The sequence below is a fragment of the Lonchura striata genome, chromosome 4 (assembly GCF_050655825.1).
Source record: "Lonchura striata isolate lonStrDom1 chromosome 4, ASM5065582v1, whole genome shotgun sequence".
NCBI classification, from domain to species: Eukaryota; Metazoa; Chordata; class Aves; order Passeriformes; family Estrildidae; genus Lonchura; species Lonchura striata.
In genome coordinates, this window is record NC_140706.1 from 7,156,021 (window position 1) to 7,166,556 (window position 10,536).

Sequence of the window (10,536 nt, forward strand, 5' to 3'; positions counted from 1 at the left end):
CAAAATTCATTCAAAGGCTTGTTTCTTCCTTGAAGTCTTCTGGGTAGATCTGTCTAAATTATCACATAGCCCCAAACTCCTGCTGACTCTACTACTTTAAATTATAAGAAAGTAGAAGGAAACCACCTATTCCTCTCTGTGTCTCAGGTAACAAGGCTTTCAGTCATTAGGAAAAGGTTCATCCCTGCCGAAGTTTTAAAGGAGGCAAGAGGAGGAGGAGGATTTTGTTTGCTTTTAGGGAATTCTGTGCTGATCTTGTCTGTAGAGTCAGCATTTCAACTTTTTTTGCATGAATGCCTAAAAGCAAGCAAACCAGGTTGCATGTTATTAACACTTCTTTTTTGTTGTGCACACGTAGTTGTTAACAAACCATGGGGTGCAACTTTGGCACCATCTAAGACCCTGTCTTGTCTTTAATCTCAGAGCTGTCTGGAGTTCAGCCTAAGGATTCAGGAGTTCATTGAACTCATTCGACAGAACAAGAGACTGGATGCTGTGAGGTATGAAATTAGGATGCTTTCCAATCAGTTTTCTTAACAAGATGGTATTATGTAGAAATGTGTGGTTATTGTTGCAACACCCAGAAGCCCTGTAAAGCTTTGAAGGGTCTTGCCTGGTATTGTCATCAGTCTTTGGATTTAAGCTGGGCTTGGACTTTTTTTAAAGGCAAAGTGCCATTCCACAGATGCACCTTCTTTAAGACTTGATGTTGTCACTGAAACTGTGTCTTCTTATTCTTCAAAATCAAGGTTTAGAAAATTAACCTGTTTTAAAAATCAAATTGATTTTCTGGTGGCATATAGTGTAAAATATAAATATATATTCACCCTTAACTAATTTTTAGGAGGTACAGCCAGCTTCTCATGGCAATTCATTACAGTTTTAATCACCAGAAATACTAAAAGGTTAATGAAACCTTCATCTAAAGCTTTAACATTTCAATTTTGACTGATTCTCCTTTGCTATCTTCATTAAACTTTTTGTTCTGCAAGTTACCTGCAAGGCCATGTTTGGCCCCTGTACTGATGCCTAATTTAGAGTTCTGTATTTAATAAGATGTATAATTTTATACATCTTATAAAATGGGAGAGGGTTGGAGAGGGATGTTAGGTTTTCCTCACTTCATTCTTCTGGCTCCAAATGAGGAAACCAACTCAATATCCATTTTTACCTGTTCTGAAGTAGTTCAGTGGGGACTACAGAGAGAAAGCAACAATGCCCAGTGGGGCTGTGAATCAGTGACAGGAGTGCAGTCACACCTCAGCACTCTCTGACTTAACCACAAGAGAGTTCTTCTGACAAGACTTTCAGTACCAGCGCATGAAGCAATTTATACATCCAAGTTAATGGTCCTGATTTAAGGTGGAATAATGGTCAGGATAACACAGGAAACTAGTCTTGCTGAAATAAGTAGAATTTTGATACCTTGACAGAGAAATGCATTGGTAATTTGATAAGCAATGACCTTGCCATCACCAAAGTACAGTGCAGGTGGCAGAGCCTGCTGGAGCTTACATGTGCACAAGGGAAGGAGAATCCTCAGCAGCTTCTGTTTTGTAAGAATATTTTAAACCTGAAGAGAGGGGAGAAGTTCATGGCCCAACCTAAAGTTTTGCTGATACATCCTGATAAGAAGATTGTTGCCATGTAATATTTCTGTGTCAAGGAAGTTGCAAGTTCTGCTGCCTTTAAACCCAAACTAGGTACTTCAGAAACTGAAACTTGTATTTGTGGCAGAGCTGATTTTTTGCTCTGAGCAGCACAGAGGTACAGAAAACTATCATAATGTATTCACAGACTGAAAACATTCTAGCGTTTTCCCAAATCTAGATGGAGAAGCTCTCCTGCAGGGCAAAGTTTTAGGGTTATTTTCAGGTTTTATTTCTAATTTCATTCGATGCATGGCTTGCTTTGAGCTAATATCATTCCTACTTTGCCCTACTTGCACTTAAATCATCTTTGCTCTGGTCCCAGCCAATGCAAATGTGCAGTCTGATAAACTCCAGCTAATTTTAATGTTAATAATTAAAACCAAACATAATTAAATACAAAACCTACAAGCTAGCATTTAGATATGTGCACTTACCCTTTGATAGAATTATCAAATCCTAAGGAATTGTCAAGTACTTAAGAAAAGGATGAAAGAGACTCAGCTCCATTATCTGTCTTCTGAAGCCCATGGTGCTCTTTATACCAAATGAATACTGTGCCTTTAGCTTTATTCTCAGTTTGTTTCTTTGCCAAGTATGCAGTCATGCATCTTAACAATGAGTAGTCCATGCTCTAAAAACTATTTTCTTTGAGCTACAGCTTCCTTATGTAGCTTGGAAACCAGAGGGCAGGCACAGATCTGGAATAAGGAAATAGGCTGAGAACTGGGACAAAGCAGATTAAGGTCCTTCTGTATTTTATTGTTACTGGATATATGTTTCCCTCTCATCCCTTTTCTACAACAGAAGTGGTAAAATTTGCAAGCTGACAGTCCTCAAGAGGACACAGCATGCTGTGTGGAATAACCTGTCTGAGGTTTACAACTTAAAGCTCCTGTCTGTATGGCAAACAAGGCATCCATATTGAGTGCTGTTGGGGTGAAGTGTGTATATTCCATATACCTGCTGAAATTCAGGGTTGACATACATTTTATACCTGGCAATTATCAGTTGCCACTCATGGCAGTGCTGATTTAACTTCATAACCAACTTTAAAAGGAAAAGGAGCTATGGAAGTCTTTCTGTATCTTAATTGACTCCTTTCTAGGAGGATGAGTTTTGATTATTTTGCACATTCAGACTCCAGCATGTCAATACTTCCTTTCAGTATTGTGGCTTAAAAACTGTAAGTGTTTTACCATGACATTCTACTTTGTTTCAAAGTAAATAAGTAATGAATGAGGGATACCTTTGGGGAGGTGTGGCATAAATCTCATTGCTTCTAGCAAGCCCTTGCAACTTGTGGTTTTATTAGCTTGCTTCTGTTAAGTGCCTGCAGCAGGATTCTTTCACTGTTGTGTCTGTGGTGCAATAAATAGGTCAGGCATCCATTAGAAAGCAGAGAAAGAGGCTGTTTACCCAGGAGTTTCCTGTACGAGTGGAACTCGGGGAACTGACATTTTGTTGAATTGCAGCTGGTGTTTAAATAAGTTTGAAAGGTTTTGCTGCCTGCTGAAAACTTCTAAAGTGACATTGCTTTTACATTAAAATTGATGTGAACTTTAAAATTATACATCTTATTAAATAAGTGTTTGAATTTGTGTAGCTTTTTAGAATGAGTACAAACAGACTTTCCTCTAAGGTACCGTATCAGAGTAGCCTTGAAAATGCAAGTTTCAAGAATGTAAAAAACTGTTCTTAAATAGAAAGAGTAAATCTCTTAACCTTAAATATAACACAAAGTTTTTTTGCCTAGTATCATTAGCCTTTAACTCTCAGTCTCTAGGGCTTTTTTGTCAGATTTGTACCTACTAAAGTAACAATGAATGACTGATGACACCAATTTCACACTTTCACAGCTCTCACTAATTTCATTCTGGGAAATCTGACAGCATTTTGATATTTTGCTCTTACACAATGCCAGAGATATGCAAAGTTCTCAGCTAAAAGCTTAACAAAACATCATGCACACTTCCTACTCTGGGAATACAAAGGACAAAAAGGAGTAAATAATAGCTGATGGTGGGCAAAGTTAGGAGGAGAAAATGGCTACAGTCTATCATTTTAGTCAACTTCCCTCCTACAAGGATGAATAAACACTTTATTTTTTTAGTGGGGGTGCAGTTGAACAGGAGTATAAATATACTTTTGAGAACTTTGATTGTAAATTCTGCTGATTGTCATAAGGATCCAAGATAAAGGCATTAAGGCATTGGCCAAAAAACTGAGTAGAAACAAGTCCTTTCTTGATAACACCTTATATTTGTGTTCAGTTATTGCTACTGCCCAATAAAAATGTTCATTTTTATATTCAGGCATATGTAGACATATAAGCTGGACATTGCATATGTGGATCCTTCTGTAACAGTTGAGTGTACCCTCAGTGAACTGTAGGTTTTCAAGTCTTTGTAAATATTTGCCAAGTACAATATGTCAGCTGTACCTGTGTGGGCTGGAGGGACACACAAAAGATGATGAACTTTGTCCTTGCAGAGTTTACAGGATCATTCTGGGATTTGAAAAACAAAATTTTCTACCTTTTACTTAGATCTGTTACAAGAATTTAGTGGCTTCAGGGATGGTCTGTTGTCAGGATTTTAAACATTTTCCTGAAAAATTTAGCTCCCTGCCTTAGCTATATGTGCTAATGGTGGTAAAAACATTGCAATTAAGCATTGTAATGTTCACCTAGATCTCAGGAGCAAACCAACACTTGCACAGAGATGGAAATAGCTGAGTGGCAAGGAATGGGGTGAATAATGGCATGAGGGCAAATAAGGTGTAATTCCACTGTTGTGTATTCCCAAGTAATTTACAGTGTTGTGTCTTGCTTCCCAATCTGAAAAAGACTTGAGTGCTATGAATTAATAAATTTGCTTCACCTTTGAAAGATACCGTGCTCCATTTTAATTTCTCAGTGGATGGAGTTCAGCAATAGCGCGCAGACCTTGTGGGAAACTTTCTTAGGTTTGTTTTTATTTTTTAAAGAACACAGGAGAGAGGGAAAGTCAGGAGATTAAGACTAACACAAGGTCACTTTGGAAAACCTGACTCATTCTGGCTGAACCAAATCCAGCCACCACATCCCAGTGTGTTCAGTACTTTGCATGTGAGCATGTGATGGAAGGCTGATGCCCTGGCAGGGAGGAGAACCTCAACCCTAACCAGGCTGTGAAAACTGAGGTGTGACTTCAGTTTTACCATCACAGAACACAACTGTACTCTGATCAGTTCTTGTGAGAAGATTCTTTTTCCCCTTTTTTCTCTCATGCATGCACAGATAATCTCAGCTGGTAGATCTGAAGTTTTCGGTTTGTCTAATCTGAGTTTGCGAAAGCTCTCAATTTCATCTGCAGCTCTCCACAGTTATTTCAGCATTGTTCCAGTGTGTCCAGGCTGTCTCTTCTCTCAGGCCAGGGGGTTTGTGCTTCTGTCCTCATAACAGTAATCACCTGGGGAACAATGTTTACGTTCCTGAATTGCTCACCCAGCATAGGAAATTGGGTGGAAACATTCTGTCCTACATAACTTCCATTGCTTCCTGGCTTGGGTGGGAGAGGAAGTGGGAGTACTGAAATACTGCTAAAGAGACTGTTCTCATGGTATTGATGACCTCAGTGTAGTTGTCAAAATCAGAATTGGGGAAAAAAAAAAAAAAAACAAAACTTGCCAAGGTTTTCTTATTCAGGCCATGAAATTGGCATTTTGAAATACTGTCTATTCCCAGAAGTAATTTAGGAATTATTTTTAAAATTCTTCAAAAGTTAAAAAAGAGCAAACTCTTAGTGGAAGACTAAGATGAGATGACTCGGTATCTTTCCTGTAATGCAAACTGTGCAGAAGTCACAGCATAGGGAAAATTTTCCTACCCTTATGCAATGCCAGAAGTTGAGTATAATGCTGGTTCCATAGCCAGCCTGCTGTGCTACATCTGTGCACCACTGAAAACAGGAGCTTTAGCAGAACCGCTGAGCAAATCGTCCAGTTTAAAGGATGAAGGGTCTTCCTGCACACTTACACTCCAACTTGAGAATTACCAATCTTGGGAACACTAGACTGGGGAAACTTTAATTTAGGGTTTTGAAGTAGTTGGATATCCTCATAATCTGGTAATAATTTTGTGGTTTCTTACTCTTTCCTGAAAAATATTAAAGTTTGTATTTTTTATTTAAATATGTTTCTGGTACTTCTGTAACTTATTTCAGATATCCAAGCTTTCAGCCATGTGTTTATCCTTTACAATCTGTATGTGTTAAAGCACAAAAATTTATACTGAAGCTCTAATTCATTTTTTTTCCTGGCTAAAAAAAAGTGCTTTTAACAAAGTATTTTCTATTACATTGCCCTACAATTTCTTGTAGTCTGCACAGAAAGTGATATTGTTTTCTACCCTACACTCCTGCCCCCAAAAAATCATTCATTCAAAATAAACATTGTCCCAGTTGTCAGTATAGACAAGGCAGATAATTTGAGCACTCTTGATGTGTAAGGGGTCTGGAACAGCTGATTTTCAGACTGCCTTTATCTCACTTGTCAGTGTGTGCCAGATGAGTGTCATACACTGAGCCTGCATGAGCAGAGACATTTCTTCTAATAATCATGGTGGTTTTAGTTCTAGGTGAGGCAATACTTCACACTACAGTAAAAAGATTTCTGAGAAATTACAGTGTAACAATACTAATTCTTAGTCATTCTTGCATTCCCCTTTGTAGGATGTGTTTTTTCAAGTCCTTTAAATGTACATAGAGCCTCTTGGAGTTCATGTATTGAGATCAGAATCTATAGGTTTTCTCTGAAATCTTCCATGATTAAGTGAATTTCCTTGATTAGGAAGCAAGGCTGTGTAATAAAGGATTGATTCTCTATTTCAGACATGCAAGAAAGCACTTCAGTCAGGCTGAGGGAAGCCAGCTGGATGAGGTTCGACAGGTGATGGGAATGTTGGCCTTTCCCTCAGACACTCATATCTCTCCCTATAAGGTAACATGGAAATTCAGTGTTACAACACAATATTAAAACAGATGTTTCAGTTCTTTTTTGCAGCACAGGAAAATGCATTGATAATATCAAGATGTTTCAGTTCTTTTTTGCAGCACAGGAAAATGCATTGATAATATCAAGATTTTTTTTTTAAATTTTACTTCCTAAATTCCACCTTTGTAAAAGTTCTTAATTTTAGTAGCCTGTCCTTGTACATTAATCCAGAAAGTATTTGTATTGTTTCAGTTGGATTGTAATAATAATATGGATTCACGCTGAGCTAGGCTTACCATAAAGCCAGCATTAGAGATCTGTGGGGCTGATAATTGAATATACAGCAAGAGGCAGAAGATGGGGAAGTACAAAGGGACAAAAAAAAAAAAAGAGAGAGCCTTGTTCAACATACGAAACTGTGGCTTTAATACACCAACAGCATTTCTTAATTCTACCTCTCACATTACTGTTGTTGCAGTGATTGGGATGAAGAAAGGAAGGATGATTTGAATGATGTGAAAGTAGTATTTTTGTTCCTTAAAATAAATTTTCATTTATTTGGATTATGCAAAATAATGCAGCTATTAGTGGTAATATCTACATCTAAATTTAAATGAAGCAAAATTCATAGATAGCTACTGTTTCTATAGACTTGAGTTCTGTGGTTACGTGCTAATTCACTTCCTTTTAACTTGGCTTTGGAGGCAGAAGGTAGAGAAGAGCTGAGTTGTCAAAGCAAGACAAGAATTCCATGAAATGCCAAGCCAATGTGTGGCAGTGCCAGTATAAACACGTTTTCTAAACATGATGATGAAACTGTGGTTTAACAAAACAACCACAAAGAAAAACCCTGAAACGAAAAACCCACAGAATCAATATGAATTTCTTTGCTCATCCCAGAGTCCTGGAAGGATCCTGGTATTTTACATGCTAGATTTGATATAAGTTATGAATATAGATGTGTTAGAAGACTTGAGTGTAAGATAGAATTTATCAATATTTTAGTAGTTAGAAAGAAATAGGTAGGAAATAAAAATCCTGTGTTCTAAGGACTGGTTTGGATGGAGTGTTTCAATGAAGGAGAACAAGGAGAAGAAAGGATTCTTCCACATACAACCATACAATGAGAACAAATTCCCTAGTACTTATGGATATGAATTAAAACATTCTAGTTTATGGAAGTTAAGTTTTGAATTCTCTAATAATTACCTAGTTCAACACTATTACAGTACTCTGTTGTTTGGAGTTACCTTTACTATCTTGACTATGAGTTCTGTGCATAAATGGCTTCCTAAAATGCCTTTAAGTAAATTCTTTTTAAAACTGTGGCAAGGTTTGTGAGATCATATCTCTAACCAACTGATTTTTATTAATCCAAGGAAAGAAGCATATTCTATAACCAATGAATAGAACTTTCTCTGACTTTTCCTCTTTCAGGACCTTAAGGAAAACATTCACTGTTGTGGCAGAATAGGCTGTTTTCTTTGATATCTATTGAACAATCTTATGTCACTTTGCCTTCCACTAGACCAGATTTCTTGGAGCCCAATCCAAGCTGGTCCCAACAGCAGAATCATTGAATTGTAAAGGTTGGAAAAGGTCTCTGAGATCATCCAGTCCAACCATCAACCCAGAACCACATCTGCCCTGTCCTCATGGTTTTCTCCAGGCTAAACACCCCCAGCTCCCTCAGCTGCTCCTCATCAGACTTGTGCTCCAGACCCTTCCCCAGCTCTGTGTCCTTCTCTGGAGCCACTTCAGCACCTCAATGTCCTTCTGAGGTGCCCAAAACTGAACACAGGACTTGAGGTGTGGCCTCAGCAGTGCAGAGTTCTACAGATGGGACATCCACAGCCTCTGGCAGCCTGGTCCAGTGTCTGACCACCCTAACAGTAAAAAACTTCTTGCTAATGTCCAGTCTAACCCTGCTTTCTTTCTGTTTGAAGCCATTCCCTTTGTCCTGTCACTCCATGGCTTTGTCACAAGTCCCTTTCCAGATCACATGTAGCACCTTTCACTGCTGAAAGGTGCTGTGAGGTGTCCCCAGATTGTTTCTCCTAGTTCCCTCAAAGTGTAGCTTGTGGAGTTGACAAAATGATCAGTAGAGTATCTATATGATAAATATTATATAAAGGTAAAGAAACATTGTCACTCCTCCTGACCAAAGTGCAGGTTATGGATACAAAAGATAAGAAAGAAAGGATTAGGTGTCTGCCTGTATAGATGACACTAAATATATTTTCAAAGGGTCTTTCCTTCTTAAATGACTCTTCCAACAGCATTGCTTTTAAAGCTCAATGTATCCTTGACCTCTGGGTTTAGTTCTTATTTCCATGAAAAGAAAAATCCTGACTTTTAGGTAACACACAGCATTAAAGAATTTTGTCTCTAAAAGAGTAGCTTGTGCAAGCTTTCTCTAAGCTGGGCTTGTGGCAGCTTCTTCAAATTGAAATCTTTTTACAAAATTCTGTAAATATTATGTATTGCAATTAATTATTAAGTAAAAAAACACTTCTGACTTTTTGGTGTTAATTGTTCAGAGGCTGTAGAAGAAACATTTCACAGTACCAATGTTGTTTCCTATGTAGTCCAGCATTCTAGGAAACCAAATGGAAGAAGTAACCTCACCAGGACTTACATACCTTGATTAGAACATTTGGTAGATGATGGAAATTGAATATTGATTGCTTCAGCTATTTTAAATAATACTTGTTTTAATAAAGCAGTGTTAAAAGGTGCTTTTTAAACACTATGCATTGGGGTGTCCACTTCTGGTTTGTGATGGGTTTGCACAAGTGAGGTTTGCACAATTTGTCACTCCCAGGCTTTTGCTCCCTGGGACAATTAGATTGAAAGCAACTTATAGTTGTGTTGTTTTTTAACAGGATCTCTTGGACCCTGCTCGATGGAGAATGCTGATCCAACAGTTTAGATATGATAACTACAGACTACATCAGCTGGGAAACAATTCTGTTTTTACTATAACACTCCAGGCAGGCCTTTCAGCTATAAAAACACCGTATCCTTTAAAGCAGATATTACTGGGAGTGAAAAAAAAAGCCATGTGGGGGTTTATTTTTGGTTTATGGAGGCTCTTCGGAGAGCTCAAATAAGAAATGTGACATTTCAATATTTTTGCTCATGAATTGTTCAAATGGGGTATAAATTGGTCACTGTTAAATTATTGGGAGATTATAGTAAATAGCATTATGGTTTAAAAAAAAAGGCATGCGCAAACAAAAATTTTATGGTAAAATGTAACATTGTGTTTGGTTTGGCTGTCTTTTCATGTCTGAAATTAGTGAATATGCCTGCAAGGGTTAGTGAGCTGGTTACAGTTACAGGTTTTCAAGCATTTAAACACAAATTTACCTGCCAGGTTTTATGTGAATATTCAAAATAGCTGCATCTTTTGAAACTTCGCTGGGTTTGTTGTGCTGGGGAAGGGCTGGTGCTGCATCTCAGAAGTTTTACCTGTGCCAGACACACATTTTGCTCACTCCTGTTCCTTGAAACAGAGCAAACTTTTGATTCTTTTGTGTGGACATTAAACTTGAATTAAATGTTCCTGTGCATTCTGTCACCTGGGCTCTGTTGGCACAGCTGACAATCTTTTAATTTTAAGGTTTCCCATACAATGGGAAGCTAATTATGGTTTCATTGTGGTGATTGTTCCCTAACTTGCTGTTAACAGACAGTGTTATAAAGAGGATGGGAGCTCAAAAAACCCCGACTGCCCTGTGTGTAGCAAATCCCTGAACAAGCTGGCTCAGCCCCTGCCGATGGCACATTGTGCCAACTCCCGACTAGTCTGCAAGATTTCGGGGGATGTAATGAACGAAAATAATCCTCCTATGATGTTACCAAATGGATATGTCTATGGATACAATGTAAGTGTTGGGGTCAATGACTT

At 38.0% G+C, this 10,536-nt stretch overlaps 1 protein-coding gene across 14 annotated transcripts in view; it reads left to right on the forward strand.

Annotated features, from left to right (window-relative positions):
- Positions 1–10,536, forward strand: part of MAEA (macrophage erythroblast attacher, E3 ubiquitin ligase) — a 48,945-nt gene that overhangs the window by 36,773 nt on the left and 1,636 nt on the right. For 13 of the 14 annotated variants that reach the window (XM_021535685.4, XM_085577564.1, XM_085577562.1 and 10 more), the window contains 4 exons: positions 424–500; positions 6,521–6,629; positions 9,509–9,642; positions 10,318–10,513. In XM_021535685.4, the coding sequence (XP_021391360.1) occupies positions 424–500; positions 6,521–6,629; positions 9,509–9,642; positions 10,318–10,513 (516 nt within the window). The remainder of the gene's footprint in view (positions 1–423; positions 501–6,520; positions 6,630–9,508; positions 9,643–10,317; positions 10,514–10,536) is intronic. The other variant, XM_085577566.1, reaches the window with a different exon arrangement.